This window comes from Miscanthus floridulus, chromosome 3, assembly GCF_019320115.1.
Source record: "Miscanthus floridulus cultivar M001 chromosome 3, ASM1932011v1, whole genome shotgun sequence".
Classification (NCBI taxonomy): Eukaryota; Viridiplantae; Streptophyta; class Magnoliopsida; order Poales; family Poaceae; genus Miscanthus; species Miscanthus floridulus.
Genome location: NC_089582.1, coordinates 24,407,647 through 24,428,703, shown reverse-complemented (window position 1 = coordinate 24,428,703; position 21,057 = coordinate 24,407,647). Strand labels below are relative to the sequence as shown.

The window sequence follows — 21,057 nt, the reverse complement described above, 5'->3', positions numbered from 1 at the left end:
TGCGTGGGCCGTCGGCCTCCATTGGACCGCGTGCGTGCGTTTCGTGTTGGGCTGAGGTCGTGGACGCCGATCCTTTTTTATTTGTAGAGCAATTTCTAATTTAGCTTACAAGGTAAATTTGTAAATTTAAAATAAAATTGTGTAGGTGTCCAAAAATGATGAAACCAATTTTGTTAAGTTTCTAAAATCATGATCTACCTGATAGTGTATTTTTTTCACATAAGTTCTATATGTTTTTAGGGTTGCTCTAATTATTTTTAAATGTTTAATATTGTTAAAATGTGAACTTGTGGAAATTTTTGTGAGAAAATGGTGATAGTGTTGACTCTAAAAATTTTATAGTAAATTCCTAATATTATTAGCTGCTCACTGTAATTTTTGTAGCTCTAGAATAACTAGCTTGCTATATAGGTAATGATGCCCTATTTTGAATAAAGATTAAATCGATAGAATGGAATAAAGAAACAACTTGAGTTTGTAGAGCTAAAACGTTTGTTGGGAAATAACACCTTATTCGACAACATGGATAAGTAGCCTAAGTACGGTCATCGTTAGAACTAGCTCATTAGCTTGAGAGGCGTAAATCGTATTTTACGAGTAACGGTTGTAGTCAATTAATTATGTCTTTGTATTGCATCGCATTACATATCATAATAGAGACGTCGATGGATCACGGAGTCATCGAGAGTTGCTAGAGAAATGGTGTTTTTGGAGATCGTGTCGCCATGATGGAAAGCTAACTTCTGATTAAATCTTACCCAGGCAAGCCCCGATGCATAACACCTACTTTTCTGCACTTTAAATTCTATTTGTGCATTAAGTTTTAAGAAGTTGAATGAAACCCACTTGCATATATATCTTTATCCTATGAGTCTTACTAGTATGACAAGATCGTGTAGATTGCTATGCTACAGGGCTCTAGTAGAAGTCGAGTGATTGCTTGTCACTCGTGAGAGATAGGAAATATATTATTGTATTATTATCACTTGGAATATATAAAATGGTGGAAAGGAAAATGGAGATTGGGCAGGGATATAGTTTGGGTATTGGTGGGTGTAACAGGTTGTGTCTTGCGTCCAACGGGGCATAGCTTGGTTACACTGTTTTTCCTGTCTGTGTCGGTTAAGGACCGGCCGTTGCATTGGGTTCTAGGCAAGTCATAGACTTATTATCCCGAGCACATACTTGGGTATGGGCGCAAGGAAGACTTGTTACTCTCTTATCATGGGTTATGGCTCTTTCTGGACCGACTATCAGGGTGGTTTTTGGGTGGAGGTCCTTGCACCGCACTAAGTTCGGGACTCAGGGGCGGGGGCTTAGAGTCCTAGTTTGAACGAGGACCTAGACCCCATGATAGGAGGGTAGTGGGTTGGTCCTGCTTGTGCCTGGAGTATAAGCGGGGCGTGTGTTTTCGGGGTACCCAGCTGGGCTCATTGATTCGCGAATCGTTGCAGTGTCGGTACGACTTATCTAAACTGTAGCACCGTAGTAAGAACTGGAAGATGAAAGATGGTAAAAGGAAATCTGATTGCTTACCACCTGCTTGAAAGTAGCATAGGTGCTTACATAGAATGGTTAGTTAATGAACTAATGATGACTGCTAATAAAATCGAATATAAGGACGCACATTTAGTAATGCTCCTACAGATGCAATAAACCCACTAGGCAGATAGTCTTGCATATCCTTGAAGTCTTTTCTTTCCTCCTGTCGGCTAAGTCTTGCTGAGTACAATTGAGTACTCAGGGTTTTATTTCCCCCTATTGTAAGTGACAAGTGGATGCTAGAGCTGACCTTTGTGTGTGGATTCCTCCTGGTGGGCTCAGAGAGGATTTCCTTTACGCTGCGATCATAGTTTTTATTTATAACTCTCACCAAATATTTTTATAAATGGAAGTTCTATGATCTGTTGTCATAACTTATATACTAATGCTTCATCATGTCATGAATAGATATTTATTTCTGTTGTAATTCTGATCACATGTTAATATCCGCTATTAAATTAAATTGTTCATAACTCTGATAACATGATCATATTCCGCTATTATAAACAATAAACATTATACTATGGTGTTACATGGAAAGTGATGTAAGAAATGGTTAATAATGATGTAAGCTTTATTCTCTCATTTGTGATCCTAATGGAAAAATGTAGATTTTTGCGTTCTCCCTTAGGGTGTGCCTGATGGAACTGCGTAATTTGGTGTTCTCCCTTGAGTGCTTAGTGTCTAATGGAAGACAAGCACTCCTGGGAGGTATTAGATTAGGCGGTTCTACAACAACAAGCTTCAGTGAAGGTTCGGTGACACGATGCGAGCGAGCTAGAGCGAGAAAAGGAGAAAGAAGGGGCTCAGCGGATTCGAAAGCTTGACACAAAGCTCGTTAGCAGCATATGGTGGCGGCAGAGCGACTAGACAAGCGTGGCGGCGCCGACCGCTTTACGACGAGATTCAAACTGCGCGACGACTCGAGTGGAGGTGATGTGGCTTGCTCTAGGGCTTGGTAGGGAGGCGGCACGGTGCGGGGGCTCGATATTTATGGGACAGCGGCATGGGGCGCACGCCAATCCATGAGAAATTGGAGCGGAGGTGGACTCCCAAGCAGAGTCTGACGCAGAGACGGAAGGAGGAAGACGATGGCGTGGCTGACACACGGGCCTAGGTCGTCAGCGACATGAGAGAGAGAGGAGAGGGCGGCCTACTTCCGGCTGGCTTGCTAGGCCGGCCCACGAGCGGAGGCGCGGGAGAACTGAAGGGAAACTGTGGCTTGCTGTGGAGGAGAAGGGCAGAAGTGGGCCGTTGTGGGAGAAGAAGAAAGAGTGGGCCGAATGACAGGGAAGGGAGAGGAGAGAAAAAGAAATTCCTTTTTATTTACTTAAACACAATTTTTAAATCCAAATTTAATTCAAATTTAAATCCTTTTGAAGTTTTGATCAAACCCAATCATCATAAAATAAATATGCAGCAGCACGTATGCACAAACATGTAACTATACCTTATAGTTGATTTTAATTTAACAAAAGTTATTATTTTTCTAAGATTACATGCTCACTAAATGCATAATTAAATCAAATTCATCTATTTTAAAATTATGTAAATTTTAGGGTGTTACAAGTCTACCCCTTAAGATGAATCTCACCCTCGAGATTCGGCTGATGCTTACTCAAAAAGCTACGGGTATGTTTTCCTTAGATACTCTTCTCTTTCCCGAGTAGCCTCATCTTCTGTATACCGATTCTACTGAACCTTACACATCTTTATAACTCGGCTCCTCGTAATCCTTTCTGCCGTCTCTAAAATCTTTACCGAAAATTCCTCATAGGTGAGATCTTCCTTAATTGTAAGCTCCTCTAACGATATATGCTTCTCTGGTACACGCAAACACTTCTTTAACTGAGACACATGAAACACATAATATACACCTAACAAACTCTCAGACAATTCCAACTGATAAGCCACTTCTCCACGTCTCTCTGTAATTTTGAAAGGCCCAAGATAACTTGGTGCTAACTTTCATTTCATGTTAAACATTCTCGCACTTCTCATTGGTGACACTTTTAGGTAAACATAATCCTCTATTTTAAAAACCAATTCTCTTCTTCGAGTGCCAGCATAACTCTTCTGTCGAGACTGCGTCACTCTCAAGTTATCTCTAATCATCCTTACTTGCTCCTCTGCGTCTCTTAAAACATCTGGTCCGAACACTTGAGTTTTTCCTGTTTGATTCTAAAATAACAGGGTTCTACGCTTTCGTCCATATAAAGCCTCGAAAGGTGTTATCTTGAGACTTTTCTGATAACTGTTGTTATATGAGAACTCTACATAATGTAAGCTCGTCTCAACTTGTACCGTACTGCAATGCACAAGCTCTCAGCATGTCATCTGAAATCTGATTTGGTGTCACCGGATAGATGATGACTTTACAACCTTTAGGTGTATATAAGAAAGATTGTCATATTGTTATCAACATTAACTTACACTATATATGCCATGGTCATAACAAAATAAATTATACTTTTAAACTTTATTATAAATGGTGAGACAAATAATATGTATCATTCCTAGCATCGTTCTTCATGAATGTTTGGTTTTTTTTTTGTCCCGTCGCAATGTGTAGGCATGTTTGCTAGTTATAAAAGAAAAGGAAAGATGATCGTGTTAGCATGAAATCCAAAAATTTTAAATGATCCTGTTTGTTTTTGTCATCATTAAAAATGGAAAAGTGATCATGTTCGCCTTATAAATGTTAAAAATAGAAAAGTGATCGTGTGATCCCGTTCGTTTTGTCATCATTAAAAAAGGAAAAAGTGATCGTGTTCGACTTATAAATGCTAAAAATGGAAAAAGTGACCGTGTGATCCCGTTGGAAAAGTGATTGTGTTCGCCTTATAAATGCTAAAAATGGAAAAAGTGATCGTGTGATCCTGCTGGAAAAGTGATCGTGTTTGTCTCGTGTGATCCCGTTCGTTTTTGTCATCATTAAAAAAAGAAAAAAATGATCGTGTTCATCTTATAAATGCTAAAAATGGAAAAACCGATCGTGTGATCTGTTCGTTTTTGTCATCATTAAAAAAAGATGCGTTTGCCGGGAGTCGAACCGGGTAAGGCAATTATCCTAACCGTTGGACTACAAATGCTGTTGAAGTTAATTTGTTACCGAAGCACAGTCTATTCGTTTGTTGATTTTAGTCGAGGCAGTTAACATTGTTTTCTTCTCGCAGCTATAACCATTAACCAGCGTAGGAGTACCACTGTACCAGAGACGATCGAGGCTGGAAAAGTTGCAATCCGCTGTTCCGATTCTGGCTGGCCGTCCGCCGTCCCTCACCCTGCTTCTACTGTTCCGCTCCGAAGCTCCAAACAACTCCGTGCCTCCAGTCGTCCACTTCGCTCCGCCATGGCCACCTCCTTCCTCCACCTCTCCCGCCCCCGCCGCGCGCTGCTCCCCATCTCCTCCCTCCGCCTCCCGCTCTCTACCCAGTCCCACGCCCCATCTCCGTCCCCGTCCCCATCCCCTACCCCCTCCTCCGCCCGCCGCCTCCCGCATTTCCTCTCCTTCTTCGCCGCCGCTGCCGCCGCCGCCACCACCGGGGGAGCAACCGTCGCGCTCTGCGATTCCGGCCTCGACCACCACCGGTGCCCGCCTCATCTAACCCCGTCACAGAGTGCTTGTGTTCCGTTACTCGCTCAGCTGGGGTTGACCTCACCTGACCCGGCGTGCTCTGTCTGTCTGGTTCAGGGTCGGTGGCAAGGACAGCGCCGATCTGGTGGTTCGTGGGGAGCGTAAGCACGTGCCGCAGGAGTTCATCGACGAGCTCGCGACCTTCCTCGGGGTGAGTTTGGTGATCGGATGGCCGCTGGTGCATTCTACCTGTGCGCAGTGATGGCCATGATGTGTGGATGCCAAGTATTTGATGTTTTCTCGCTGATGGTGAATGGACGGCCTAATGGCAGGACAACATGACTTTGGACTACGAGGAGAGGAGCTTTCATGGCACGCCACAGAACAGCTTCCACAAGGCGGTCAACGTGCCTGATGTCGTTGTGTTCCCGAGGTGATGATGTTTACTAAGAACTCCAATGATCATCGATTTGTTTAAATCAAGGGATAAATGGGCTGTCGACTTGTCTGCCCCATCTTACAATGTCATGTATCGCTCTTGGTGTTGGGATGCGCTGAATCTGCTAAATATCCCAAGCATGTATTGATTGAATGATCTATTTCTTGCAATGAAGTGATGCCTTCATCTTCTATTTTGCAGCTCGCAAGATGAGGTACAAAAGATTGTGATGGCCTGTAACAAGTACAAGGTATGGCATTCTCTTCATCGGTGCAAACATATAGGATTAACGGGACATCATTGGATACTTACTGATCCTGCACGGTTACCGTATTATACTTTACCGCGTTTTGACACTCTCAGAGACAGTTCAGTATCCACTTTGCCGTTGATAATCTTTTGAACTAGTTTTATTTTTCCATTTCAAATATGTGTGTTTGGTGGGGCCCTAAGTGCTTACTAATCACATGTTATAATTGCATAACTGAACTTTCTCTATTTTTCCATGCTACAATTGATATACTATATTTTTTGTTATAGAATGCAACACTATCCTGTCTATGAACATAGAAATTAACTTTTCCTAGGAAATGCAAAAGCTATGCTTCCATTTCTTAAACAGGAAAACTGATTCCATGTATTCTATAAATGAGAATCCATATCTTGATTAGTGCCTTTGTTGCTACAGTCAGTAAGATTAAGAAGGGGGCCCTTTGCATGTCTTCTGATTTTTTACTTGTAGAGCAAAATTTCAGGTATAGAGGTTCCATCATCATCATTGATCTAATTTATGTTCCATCTCCTTGTGTTTAGGTACCAATTGTACCGTATGGCGGGGCTACCTCAATTGAGGGTCACACACTGGCACCTCACGGTGGTGTTTGCATTGACATGACCTTGATGAAGGTACAAATTAAGCGATATAATCTAGAGCATATAGCTATAGCTAGGTGTTAATGATGTTACGAAAACGAACTATTTGTGAATGAGTTAGACCGTATTCTAATGCTTAAGAAGCATTCGGATATTCGAGCCTTGACCTTTCTACTTTGCTGCCTTTCTTCACATGTGTGGTGTGGTTCCTCATGGCATAAATTCTTTACAGAAAATCAAATCCCTGAATGTTGAGGATATGGACGTAGTTGTTGAACCTGGAGTTGGATGGATAGAGCTGAACGAATACCTGAAGCCCTATGGCCTATTTTTTCCTCTTGATCCAGGAAAGGTCCTTGTCCTTTTTTCATAAAGCCTTTCAAAATTTTCTTTAATCTTTTCAAGGCACCCTGTTATGAACTTCTAAATGTAATCACTCGATGTGCAATTGCATCTAATTTAACTTGGTTGCACTTGGTAAGCCATTGTTCCCTATTGATTTGTGTAAGTTCATTCAGCTAATAATTAGTATCTCTTGATTGAAGGATCTGTAGAATCTAGCCATAGTCAGTAACTCCATTTTCACTTGCTTCGATGGTTTCAAATGTATGTTTAGTTCCCATTACCATTCTGTGGAAACACCAATAGAGCCTTCATCATATTTAGAAGATGGTCATGTTAAATTTTGCATGCTTATGGAACCCAAGCACTCATGCTTTAGCTGAAAAAAAAAACAATTTGATTTGCAGGGCCTGGGGCCACCATTGGAGGAATGTGTGCTACTCGCTGTTCTGGTTCATTAGCTGTGAGGTAATTACCAATTTATCCTTATATTTTCAGTGTATATTCAAGGTTCTGTATCACAACCATAAACCCGCATCACTCAAGAACGTACAGCCATAAGACTGATATGTCAGTTCATATACTTTGCTAGCTTTGTATTATAACTTTTAAATGGTGTTTATGGCTTCCTTCCTAGTTTGTAGGTATGGAACAATGCGGGATAATGTGATTAATCTTCGGGTACTTCTCCTCTACATAAAAAATACTTTGTATTAGTTCCACATGCAAATAGTAAATTTTCTTGGTACATGCAGGCTGTTTTGCCAAATGGTGATGTTGTCAAGACAGGCAACCGGGCTCGAAAGAGTGCAGCTGGGTATGCAAGACACTCTCCTGATTGTTAGAATGACCCTTTTCTGTTTTGTTTTTGGAAGCGAATACTATTTTCACTGCTTAGTGCTTCCTTTATCCATATATGTGTTATATACATATGGTGTTCTATTCCTGCCACCTGCCATCCATTTTTGCAACTTTGTTTACCTCTGCCTTGTTGAATGTCAGGTATGACCTTGCTCGTTTGATCATTGGGAGTGAAGGGACTTTGGGTGTAATTACAGAAGTGACTTTACGACTCCAAAAGCTTCCATCTCATTCTGTGGTGAGTATCTTTTGATTTAGTCAGTACCAAACTCAATCTTTTCCTACCACTGCAAAGTTCTTTGTATAGGCTTGAATCTCAACATAGTGTTGTATGTAGGAACCCTTAACGCATAATGCTATTTGTTTTTTGGAAAAAATTTCTATTCTTTCTAAAAGGAATGACCACCTTCATGCTATGACATACCACTGTCATCTTTCATCAGAAAAAATTGTGCAAGCATATACATAAAAGACAGAACACAGGTTGCTAGATTTATGCTGTCAATTTTCTCTGTATTATGTATCTTTTTTGTTTTCATTTTAGTTATGGAGGCACTCACCATACATTTTCCTACTATCTCAGGTTGCAATGTGCAATTTTAAAACAATTAAGGATGCTGCTGATGTTGCTATTGCAACAATGCTTTCTGGGATACAGGTTTGTGTTTCCCCTGCTATTTTCTTCTCCTGTGTTTCATACGATATGAATGTGCAGGTTCTGGCCTCTGTTTTCTTGCAGTTTGCCAATATTTATGTTCCAATATATATGTCTATACTGTAAAGCTCTTGCAGCTTGCCAATATTTATGTTTTCTTTTCTATATGACTAGGTTTCAAGAGTGGAATTGTTGGATGAGGTTCAGATAAAGGCAATAAACATGGCAAATGGCAAAAATTTGCCTGAAGTGCCGACCTTGATGTTTGAATTCATAGGGACAGGTAATGCAACTTACTATACGATCAGTTATATTATTATCCATGGTGGTGGTACTTATCCCTCCCAAATGAGTTTATTTGAAAATATAAGGTGCCATGTGAATGTAGTCTGATGAATAAGAGGTTTGCATGTAGCCATCATCTGCTTACAGATTATGAATTTGACTTGATTCTTGATCAACAATAATGGGTAAAGAATGATAATACGACTACTGCTGCATCAATGCGACTGCTTCTGTATTTCGGGATATCAATTGGAAAAGGTTTACTTTTGCAGTTTAGGTTCTGGGATGCACAAACTTCTCGGAATATTCTCTACAAAATTTTCTCTGCGCACAATGTACACTCAGACAACTTTCACAGTATTATATCTAATAATAAGATTGGAGTGGTATCAGTCAAGATAGCCATCGTGAAAAGTGAAGTTTATTTGATAACAATACATGTCCAATTTTGCTATATGATCTTCAGGGCAAAGCCAACATAATAAGATATTTTACTGGCTGCTGGACTGTGCTCAACGCTCATTAGAAACTCCTTTGAACTCATGGAACTTATTAAACTGCAACTGTTGTTATGGTCTATGATCAATAGCTGACTACTTCCTTTTCTTTGCTAACATCTTCCTCTTGCAAATATCCAGAAGCATATGCTCTTGAACAAACTCTCTTGGTTCAAAAAATTGCCAACAAACACCATGGATCAGATTTTGTTTTTGTTGAGGAGCCAGATGCTAAAGCGGAATTATGGAAGGTCAGTAGAGCGTTTAATCTGAAGAGAATATTGACCCCCCCCCTCCCCCTTTTGGTTCTATATGATCTTGCACACACATGAATGTTGCAAATATAATTAATTAGCGTCCATCATGCATTGGAACGGATCTGTATTATTGAAATATATTTGTAACAATACTGAGCCCTTTAAGTGCAGATCAGGAAGGAGGCACTTTGGGCTGGTTTTGCTATGAAACCTGATCATGAAGCTATGATAACGGTTTGTTCTCTTACCACTTGGTTAATATACATATATATGTCATTGTAATATCCATGAGACCAGGAACCACATCTAGTGTTGTGTATCATGTGCTTTAATGCTTGCTCCTCAGTTGTAAGTCTTTAACGGCATGCCCCTATGTTCTCTCCATGAAATTGTGATCCCAAATAAGTAGCATATCCAGTAGAAATGATATTTAGCTATGGAGCATGGCCTTGTTTAAATAAATAAAGAGGTTTGTTTTCTCATTGGCAATTTTCTATCCTCTGTTCCTATTGTTGGTCCCTCGGCTGCCCTGCATAGGTAAGCAGTAAGCTTACCAGCACACTCACTCACTATGGCTAGAGGTAGAAGAAGATATTGAGAACAGCTCACACACACAGCACAAGCCCAGCGCTGGCCGAAAGCTCTGCTTCTGGATGTGGCAAACTGAACTACTCTTTAGCATTGCCTTAGGTGTGATATATATACAAGTGCTAGTATCTCTACCAGGTACATAGTTGTTGGTGAGTACACCAACTACCTACTCCTAAGGTACACCAACTACTACTAGTACTAGCAGTACAAAGCTTAGATCAACCCACTACCAAGACATGGCTGATGTAATAGCTACCAACTAATGTACTAGAGGTGGCCTATTGCCATACTGCTACAGCAGTAGAGACTGGACAGCCGAGCTGACCAAATGCCAACTCTGCTGCAGCAAGAGAGAGAGAGAGATCAACAGCAGATTATGTCTTACACCTATGCCTGTGTAGATTGTCCAAAAGGTCATCGTGATTGTGGTAACCTTGCATGGAACATGTTGTCAGTAAACAATGCATGATCTGTAATGAGTTTCCTAATGATACTGTATCTGTTTGTGTAGGATGTTTGCGTCCCTCTGTCCAGACTTGCTGAATGCATATCTACATCAAAGCGGCTGCTTGATGCGTCGCCATTGACTTGGTATGCATTTCCTCATTCAATACTTTTGAGAGATGGCCACCTCTTTCACTATTGTAAATATAGGACAGAAAGGCTGTTTGATATTATACGGGATGGCATTATCTTACAGTAACTTCAGCAAGCCATGAATATATCTTTTGGTTATGGAGACATTTATGTCTGATTATTTATATTCCAGTCTTGTTATTGCTCATGCTGGTGATGGAAATTTTCACACGATTATCCTGTTTGATCCAAGTCAAGACGACCAACGAAAGGAAGCAGAGAGACTAAACCATTTCATGGTTGATACAGCTCTGTCTATGGAAGGTATAAATAGCCTACTTCTTGTGTCTAGAGTTTACTTGCTGTTACTGATAAGGAATAGCCTACTGCCTCGAACCACTGTCTGATCTAGAGTTACCTCAGATAGAAGCCATAACATATGCGATTTGTCTTTCTTTTTTATCTGTTTCCAGTCATCATCAAAACTTGAACTAGTTGAAAATATTAACGTGACTGGCACCTAACAGGTACATGCACAGGAGAGCATGGTGTTGGCACAGGGAAAATGAAGGCAAGTATCAGCCACCTACAGCTGCAAAAGCTTTATTGGCGTTACCTTTTCTTTTCCTTCTTCAAAGCTATGGCATAAGAAAGAAACTGAGAACTGCTGAACGCTAACCACTTCATTAAGACTGAATGTGTCATTACAGATATCACTTGAACCGCACATTTGTAGGAGAAAGTTTCCAAACCCATCATTCTTTGCTTATTTATAATTTTCTGATAAGACATCATTTCTTTATTGGTCACGGGTATTATTATCACGTAATTGTTGATGAATACCTTTGTTTGTCGGCAGTACCTGGAGAAGGAGTTGGGCATCGAGTCACTCAGGACGATGAAAAGAATAAAGGCCGCGTTGGATCCCAACAACATCATGAATCCGGGAAAGCTGATCCCGCCTCACGTCTGCATATGACGCTCTAGACCGCCACCTGAGTACCTGACTTGAGGATCTCCATGTGTGGGCTTGCTGGTTCCGGGAGGCGTGACGCGGTGCTGACAGTGCAATAATGCGCTGAGCTTGTCTGTATGACATGCATGCGTTGGGGGAAAATGCACGCAGGTGTCACATCAAAATTATACTGGTACAAAAACTGAACTGCCTCAGGGAAGGGAAATAATGGAGCGAACATTCGTCTCCTCGTGCCGTTTTAACAGGAGAAACACAAAGTAGCAGCTGAGTGATGGTACTGGAATTTACCGATTTGCAATTAGGAAGCAGCTGATCACATTGTAAAATGGGACGGTGACACGTTGTTTGTTTTGGAGCTCAATGGTACATCTAAGAATGAGACTGCGATATTAAGTTCGGACTTCGGAGCTACTAGGAATGTACGGTACATGTGGAGACGATGAAGATAGAAACGAATCGTCGCCATCCATCTCCATTGCAGTGAGTCAGTGACCACAGCACGCATACGCATTGCCCGGTGTTGACGCAACGGACGCAGGACGCTCCATTGGCGATTTTTTTTAATTTTAACCCTTTTTTTAATATAATTTTAAATCTAACACTATTGATTTTTTTTAAAACTAACACTTTTGGCCGCGTCTATTGTCATGGCGTGGCCAAATGCCTGTGCCGCGCCATGCATGGCGGCGCGGCAGAGGCCTTACGTGGCGGCGACCATCATCGCTGACCGCTGACGTGGCAAGGCTCTGCCGCGCCACCGATCGTGGCGCGGCAGTGCCGCGCCCTGATCCGTGGCGCGGCAGAGCCCGGTATAACCACCGTCGCTGCCTCTTGCCCGAGCAGTCGGCGTTCCGCGAGAAACGCAGCAAGGCAGTGCCGCCGCGCCCCCCTTCGCCCGCGCCTGCCCGCGGCCAAGGACGCCGTCCGCCGCGGCCGCGTCCGCCCATGCCAGCTACCCCACCCGCGCCAGCAAGCCAGCCGAGGCAGTAAGCGAGCCATGCAAGCCAGGCCGCCGGCCGCCCGGTGCAGCCACCGCGCCCGCACGCAGGCGCACCTCCCCCTCCGGCTAGAACCTCCGGTCACGCACGCAGGCGCACCTCCCCCTCCGGCTAGAACCTCCGGTCACGCAGGGCGGCTGCCCGCTTAGGTGCTGCAGCGAGGTACTCCACTAATATAGTTAGCACAGTTAATAAAGTTAGTAAAATTATCAAAGTATAGCTAATATAGTTAGTAAAGTTAGTATACGTAATATAATAAGTTAGTATAGGTAGTAAAGTAAGGTAATTTAGTTAGTACAGTTATTTACTCTAGTTGTACATTGGATTTAGTCTAATAAGTTGTTGTAGTTAGCCTTGTATAGATGTTAATATTTAATTAGTTAGTATAGTTATAGTTAGAAAATGTAATAATGTTAGTATGGACATTACGTACGATGATTTCGACGACTTGATGAAGTTTCTTGAAATGCTTTTGCAGATGGATTGTTGTGTTAGAGTTTTGTTCGGAGGAAGTGTTAGGAGAGAAGATGGTATGTTTGAGGATATGGAAGAAGAATTAGAATGGTTTGATGAACCTCCTAGCTTCAACGACCTTTGTGTCCATTTGAATACAAAGTTTGGGGGTGATTTCACACTCAAGGGGAGGTTTGATACTGGGAAGACTAGGGCACACTATGTCCTCATGCCCTTGCGTGACCCTGCTCACTGGTCCCGCTACACTAGGGTTCTCCAAGGTTCCAATGTGCCCATGGCTGAGGTGGTGGTGGAGAATGGGTACAGGATGCATGGTGTGCAGGACGGCCCGTCCATTGATGATTTTGGAGGCAATGAATAAGAATTAGGTGTCGAAGGGGAAGCAACTCAGGATAACATGAATTTGGACGGTCAGTTGACGCAGGAGCAGTTTCATTCAACCGCAGTAGGCTGTATAAGCAATGACTTCGATGTGAATGAGTTCGAACAGAAAGAGGAGGAGCAGGAGGAGGAGGACAGGATCGGTGATGTAGTTAGCAGTGATTCAGACGATTCTGATGATGACCAAGGAGGTACAGATGCTGTGGCAACACCGGCTGATGCCATGCCAGTACCGGTTCATACTATGCCATTACCAGTACGAACCGAGGTTTTACATGGTGTCCATGTTCAGGATAGACTAGTCATAGATTTGGCTGCAGATGATAACCCCTATGATTCATGGGCCAGAATTAGCGAAGCGCAGCAGTATGTTCCACCACCACCTTACACAGTGACTGAGCTTGAGCAACTAAGGTCCAAGAACGTACCTTTCAGGGGCATTCCGAACTATAGGGATGTCAGCATGACGGATATGACAGTTTGTGATACCGGTCTCCAGCTGTGTAGGAATTCATTGTATAACCATGAGAAAGAACCCCTTAGGAAGGGGATGATATTCAACACAATGTCAGAGATGAAACTCTTCCTTCAGGACTATGTTGTGTACCACCATAGACCGTACACCGTCACTCATTCGGACCAAGAGTTGAGGTACCACTTGATATGCAAAAACGGTTGTCTATGGAGGTTAAATGCACGAAGGAGACAGAGTGATGGCAAGTGGAGGATAACTAAAATTGTTGAACCCCACACTTGCCTAGACAATAGAGGGAAGGAAAATCATCAGCAGCTCACTGCACGTTACCTTGCTCGTTGTATATTGGGGCTCGTTGATGACAATAACGACATCTCGGTGTCTTCTTTACAACAGTCCATATCTGGATTCGTTAGGTACGATGTGTCGTACAGAAAGGCTTGGCGTGCTAAGCAAATCGCTCTTGCGATTCGATGGGGTACTTGGGAGGAAGCGTACAACATGGTGCCCCACATCTTATGTGCAATGCATTATTACAACCCTAGCTTGAAATGGTTTGTGGACACCGGAGTGATGTTTTTTCGGGACCCATTGAGGCATGTCCTCTATCGTGTGTTCTGGTCGTTCGCGCAAATAGAACATGCATTCCAGTTTTGTCGGCCAGTCGTACTTGTTGATGGCACTTTCCTGATAGGAAAGTACAGGAGCACCTTAATGATGGCTGCTGCTGTTGATCCTGAGGACCAGATAGTACCCGTGGCTTTTGCTTTGGCAGAGGGAGAGAACAATGAATCGTGGTCTTGGTTCATGCGGCTACGATGTGTCCAAGTGCTTGGCCCAACTCGTACTATATGTTTGATCTCCGACCATCACGTAGGGCTTCTTAATGCTGTAGGTGAGCATATAGATGGGTTCCCGCCTCTAGTATATAGATGGTGCATGAGACACTTTGCCGCAAAATTTTGGCGGTGTCAGCGGAAGAAGGAGGTATGTGACAAAGTAAAGGCTCTATGTTGTGTACGTACAGAGCACGAGTTCAAGAAGACAAAGAGAGAACTAGATAAGATGGTAAATGCAGCGGGAAAGGCCTGGTTAGAGGCGCAGATGGAACAGAAGGCTCAGTGGGCGTTAGCATATGATGAGGGGGGTTTCAGGTATGGCATCATGACTACTAACTCCTTAGAGTCCTTCAACCGTGTATTCAGCGGAGTTCGATCATTGCCTGTGTCTGTAATTATTGAGCTCTCCTTTCATAAGTGCAACGAATATTTTGTGAAGAGGTGGGAACTTGCACAGAGGAATATAGCTGAGCAGGGGCGTTTTGGAAAGGCCGGAGCTGAACATTTGAAGGAGGCCGAGGAATTGGCCAAGCAGCACACCGCCGAGCTGTATGGACCCCGCCGCCATATCTTTAGTGTACGGGGCAAGGGTGGCACAAGCTTGGGCGGTGAACGTTATGGTGGATGAAACTACCGAGTTGATCTTGAGAAGGTAGAGTGTAGTTGCAACGTCCCTCAGATCATGCATGCCCCTTGCTCTCATATGATCACGGCCTGTAGGGTTCACGGGTACAACTATGAGGATCTATCATATATGTCAACCTTGTATCTCCGTTCGAACACCGTTAGTATTTGGGAGATGAGCTTCGAGCCATACCTAGACCCAACATAGTGGCCACCTTATAATGGTTATGACTACGTGCCGCATCCGGATCTAATGAAGGTATGGAAGGGTAGAAGGAAGAAGAAGCGACTGAAGGGGGACATGGACGCTATGAGAGGGTACGGCGAAGACATGTACGGCGGGGGAGACTTCAATGAGACCCGTGGCAGGAATCTTTGCTCCAGACAACAGGTGATTTTATATTGTGTTCGTATTACATAACAAGTAGTTCAAATTGTGCTATGGTACATAATGTTTATCTGAAAAATATTAATTTGAATACTCTAACCCTTTGTTTATCATTTTGTAACAGGATGGCCCCTCCCACGCCGCACCAGCTGTACCCCCTTCTTGATGTGAAGTACGACGACCCCCTTCTTCTACTGGACGACGAGGTTTCCAAGAGACGTTCAAGGGATCCTTACATTCGTGGGACTTAGTTCATTACGTCGAACTTATGTCGAACGAATATTATCGTTGAAAATTTGTACTCATAAACAAATGAAAATATTATGTGCCAACTCATCGTCCATTTATTAGCTTAATGTTCGTTTTGTACAGCACTTGTAGTTTAGCACAACACCGACAACAACTAAATTGTTGTTGGCTGGCCATTGGCTGACCGCGTCACTGCCGCGCCATGTACTATGACGCGGCACAGACCGCCGTGGCCTATGGCACGGTAGAACCATCCTATGTGGCAACTGAACCCGGGCTACGGCGCGGCAAATGATTATGTTCGTTTTATAAATTTTGAATGCATGATACAAACGGTTGTGATCACTTAAGATCGATCATGGGTAATTCGAGTACATGATACATGGGTACAATACATCAGTAGTTCAAATCGAATATAAGACAACACAATAGAATTTCTACTGCTACATTGATCATTAATAATGCATGGAACTAACAGATGTCGCAATCAAAAACTCTCAGTCAGAAACATATTGAGTCAGCAACTCGTCGTCCGAGTACCAATCCTCAACCACAACCCTGTTGCTGTGGCTAGGGTCACCTGCATTGCGCTGATTTGCCTTTCACCTGTAGTAAGCGGCCTCCGCTTCATCTGCGGCCTCTGCGGCCTGAGTGAAGAACGCATCGTCATCCTCCTCCGCTTGCAAGCCCGCCTCTGCTAGAGCGATGAGCTCGCTCAGTCTGGCAGTGTCGTCCTCAGCCTCCTCCATCGGCAAGCCCGCCTCTGCTAGAGCGATGAGCTCGCTCAGTCTGGCAGTGTCGTCCTCAGCCTCCTCCGCCGACAAGCCCACCTCTGCTAGAGCGATGAGCTCGCTCAGTCTTGCAGTGTCGTCCTCCTCCTCACCTCCCTCATCAGACACCACAATCGGTGATTCAACGGTGCGACCAACTCGCTTTCTGTGCTCATCTAGCTTCTTTTGTTTTGCTTTTGGAGGTTCTTCGGGCCATTTGTTCTTAGGACCATACAACCACTCCTTGAAACGATACTTCGCCATTGAATACACCTAAATAACGTGACATTAGTACATGACACATATAGCTCAACTTTTGAACAAATACACTTTGCACTTACTTTATACTTGTTTGGACACGCAAACTGCAACATATTGTCAGGGTTTATCACGGCTCGGTCTCCGCAATGGCACAGAGGAGGTTCCTCGAGTCGTCTAACTGCGGCTAAGTGCTTCTCCTTAGCCGTCATTGAAGGGGGGTTAGGGGGAGGTGGAACCCACCACTCAAAGTGCTCTTGTGGATGTCGCCATCTCCACCAATCGTCGAAAAGGATGTACTTGGGGTCAAACTTGTCTGCACCGTCGATCCTCTGAAAGAAAAAGCACATTTCATGGTCCTATACAATAAAAATTCAACAAAATATTAGTAACCTAGTAATACAAATGAAAAGAAAAAGATACGAAAATAATTACTTACATTAAAATGACTGCACGTGTAGAAGCAACGAGCCGCTGTGTCCGGATGTCTCGATTGAAACACGTCGGCCAGACGACCACAGTCACAATTAGGGACAGGGAGTTCAGGAGGGACAGGGGCATCTTTGCTAGACTCGTCGGGGTACATTTCTCTAGGACGACCCCATTTTAGCCATAACTGTTCCCGAAACATGTCTTCCATCTAATAAAACGGTTCAAATTAAACACCAATCAAAAGAACGCAAATTAATGAAAAATGTAATAATTTGCAATGGAACTAAAATATTATAAACAACAATTATAGCAACAAAAAAATACATGGCAAACATACTTCTAACTAAATAATTAACCTTAACATTGACAAACTCAAACTTATATCTTCACCATAGTTCCCAAACAAAATTTTTCTGCTAACCTTAACTCCATTCATAATATCATATCCAACATTCAAACGAAAATAAAATATGCGTCAAAACCTTAAACGAGGACCAGGAGGGATGGAGGCGGCCGGAGAATGGAAGGGAAGGGAGGGAGGCGGCAATGGAGGGCCGGCGGTTGGGGCTGCCGCCGTTTGTGGCGCGGCGGCCGGCGTGGTTGGCGACGGGCGGCCACGGTGGCGACGGACGGGCGCGGGAGCGACGCCTACGCGGCCTTGCTCGGGCAGCGGGACTGGCCGCGTGGTTATACTGGGCTCTGCCACACCACGGATCAGGGCGCGACACTGCCGCGCCAAGATCGGTGGCGCGGCAGAGCCTTGCCACGTCAGCGGTCAGTGGTGATGGTCGCCGCCATGTAAGGCCTCTGCCGCGCCGCCATGCATGGCGCGGCACAGACATTTGGCCGCGCCATGGCAATAGACGCAGCTAAAAGTGTTAGTTAAAAAACCGACAGTGTTAAATTTAAAATTATATTAAAAAAAGGTTAAAATTAAAAAAAATTCCCATTGGCCACCTAGCGGTGGCGAGACGGCAGCGTTTTGTACGCACCCCGCCCGGTGCCGGCCGAGTCGGCACCCACCACCTCACCGGTCGGCCGCGCCACGTCCTTACCCCCTGTCGCTTCCGTCGATCGCCCGGCCCCAACGACTCTCCTCGCAAACCGCAGCACGCAAACCCACCAAATGACAAAATCGCCTCCACTTGCGCACCGCACACTTCCCGCTCTATATGACCATGACCTCACGTCCTCACCTCACGGCGCGGCTCACACTTGTCACTCGCGCCACTCCACTCCAGCCAGCACCCACCCATCACCCATGGCGTCCGAGGCCGCGCCGCGGGTCGTGGACGAGTGCCGGGGCGTGCTGTTCGTGTACAGCGACGGCTCGGTGGTGCGGCGCGCGCAGCCGGGGTTCTCGACGCCGGTGCGGGACGACGGCACCGTGGAGTGGAAGGACGTGACGTTCGACGAGGCCCACGGGCTGGGGCTCCGCCTCTACCTTCCCCGAGAGCGCGCCGCCGGCGGGCGGAGGCTGCCGGTGTTCTTCTACTACCACGGCGGCGGGTTCTGCATCGGGTCCCGCACCTGGCCCAACGTCCAGAACTACTGCCTCCGCCTGGCCTCCGACCTCGGCGCGCTCGTGGTGGCGCCGGACTACCGCCTCGCGCCCGAGCACCGGCTCCCCGCCGCCCTCGACGACGGCGCGGCGGCGGTCCTGTGGCTGGCCGCGCAGGCGAAGGAGTCCGGCGGAGGCGGGGACCCGTGGGTCACCGAGGCCGCGGACCTCGGCCGGGTCTTCGTGTCGGGCGACTCGGCCGGCGGCACCATCGCGCACCACCTCGCCGTGCGGTTCAGCTCCCCCGCGGCGCGCGCGGAGCTGGCCCCCGTCGCCGTCCGGGGCTACGTCCAGCTAATGCCCTTCTTCGGCGGCGTGGAGCGCACGCGGTCGGAGGCCGAGTGCCCCGACGACGCCTTCCTCAACCGGCCCCTCAACGACCGGTACTGGCGCCTGTCGCTGCCGGAGGGCGCCACGGCCGACCACCCCGTGTCCAACCCGTTCGGCCCCGGCGCGCCCGCGCTGGATGCCGTCGAGTTCGCGCCCACCATGGTCGTCGTCGGCGGCCGCGACATCCTCCACGACCGCGCCGTGGACTACGCCGCGCGGCTCAAGGCCGCGGGGAAGCCCATCGAGGTGCGGGATTTCGACGGCCAGCAGCACGGCTTCTTCACCATCGACCCTTGGTCCGACGCCTCCGCCGAGCTCATGCGCGTCATCAAGCGCTTCGTCGACGCCGACGGCCGCTTCGACTGAACGGAACCGCCCATGCATCGACCAGCGATCTAGACTCGTCTGTTGGTTACCTCGAAGATCATAGTGGAAAATGCACGCGACAACGACACATGTTGATCGGAGTCGAACTCTGGTGTTAATCTGGCGACCAAAATGGTTGGCTGTGGCTTATTGCATCTACTAGTGAATTGTTGGTGTGTCGAAATCAATGTGCTACGGTGATTGTTGTTTCTTTGATACTTCCCTTTTTTTTTAAGGACGGCAAAAATTTTGCCGCTGATTTAGTAGACGAGAAAAAAGAAAAAGAAACTGAACGACAAAAAATTATACAGGGAAGCATGCACGCCCCCACATATTAAACAACTAAAAAGGAGCAAAAACAAGACAACTCCGCGTGCACTGCTGCTAGAACTGAAGAACAACTGAAACCAAGTAAGAACGACCAGTCTACTGCCCTTTGGCGCGGCGCTTTCATTCTCTGTATATAAACCTCGCCACGATCAGCACCATTGGTGACGTATTTGAATAGGTATTTAATAAAAATTCCCTCATAGCACCACTCTACATTGATATGCGCTTGATATTTTTTAAACAAAAGCATATTATAGGGTACAACCCAACCGTTATCTAGCCGTTTGTTTCCTTTTTCAATATATCTATCATTATTGGACCTTCTGTACACAGCGAAGTTATTGTCTTCCACACTCGTTTTGTTCTGGTATGGTTTTGGAAATATTTTTGAACACTTACATTTTTCATGCATGGGCAGGTCTTATGGCCTGGTCCACATGGACCATGCATCATATGTTCGGCAACTAACGCATACCCAAGAGGGTCTCTTTGTAGGTGAGGAATCTCAGTGGTTATGAATTGATCAATGAACGCAGGTGTTGGATGTGAGGGGCCCCGGACGAGCTAGACAATAATATGACCATGGGGAAGGCCACATTTCTGGAACTCAACAGTGTGCAACACTAAATAAACAAAAAAAAAAAACATCAAACACATGCAAATCAAACGCCATGCCTCCAAACAAAACCAAAACATTCACTTAGTAGAACCACATACCAGCTCTCACGGGTCCAAAAGCAGCACCACTTCTTATATCTTTAAGGTAGCGTTTGGCTGGGAGATAAAGTGGGGTGAGATAGACTCTGGTTTCTAGGATGGGATGGATCCATTTTCTGTTTGGCCAAGGGACTAGACCGACCCGTTTTTTCTTTGGTTGAAGGGATGAAGGGGAATAAGATGGATGATGTATTTGACACCGTTAAAGACTATTATAACGGGACCCACATGTCAATATAAACCAACCTTTCTTTTGTTCTATTTTATATTATATATTAAAAAAATGAAAAAGAACTTTTCGTGCTCGGCTGCTCGCATCCCCGTCGTGGGCCCCCCCATCGCCGCCGTGCCTCCACGCCGGCAACAGGTAGTGGGCGAGCTCGCCGCACCCCCA

The 21,057-nt window shown here is 45.3% G+C and overlaps 2 protein-coding genes across 4 annotated transcripts; both read left to right on the top strand.

Annotated features, from left to right (window-relative positions):
• Positions 1–4,756: 4,756 nt before the first annotated feature.
• On the top strand, positions 4,757–11,864 carry LOC136541463 (D-lactate dehydrogenase [cytochrome], mitochondrial-like). Of its 3 annotated transcripts, none has more exons than XM_066533359.1 (18): positions 4,757–5,133; positions 5,237–5,330; positions 5,452–5,552; positions 5,760–5,808; positions 6,372–6,464; positions 6,664–6,779; positions 7,182–7,241; positions 7,418–7,454; positions 7,529–7,590; positions 7,776–7,872; positions 8,218–8,292; positions 8,464–8,572; positions 9,213–9,322; positions 9,500–9,562; positions 10,431–10,510; positions 10,749–10,819; positions 11,023–11,066; positions 11,355–11,864. In XM_066533359.1, the coding sequence occupies exons 1-18, from the start codon at positions 4,895–4,897 to the stop codon at positions 11,472–11,474; spliced, it is 1,620 nt and encodes a 539-aa protein (XP_066389456.1). In that variant the 5' UTR covers positions 4,757–4,894; the 3' UTR covers positions 11,475–11,864. The 3 variants fall into 3 exon arrangements, 2 of the variants coding, with proteins under 2 accessions (XP_066389456.1, XP_066389455.1); XM_066533358.1 differs by having other exon boundaries at positions 10,689–10,819; XR_010780371.1 differs by lacking the exon at positions 11,355–11,864 and having other exon boundaries at positions 10,754–10,819.
• A 6,527-nt stretch (positions 11,865–18,391) lies between these two features.
• Positions 18,392–19,834, top strand: LOC136545248 (carboxylesterase 15-like). The gene has a single exon (XM_066537294.1). It carries the CDS (start codon positions 18,486–18,488, stop codon positions 19,614–19,616), a length of 1,131 nt encoding a protein of 376 aa, XP_066393391.1. The 5' UTR covers positions 18,392–18,485; the 3' UTR covers positions 19,617–19,834.
• The last annotated feature ends 1,223 nt before the right edge of the window (positions 19,835–21,057 follow it).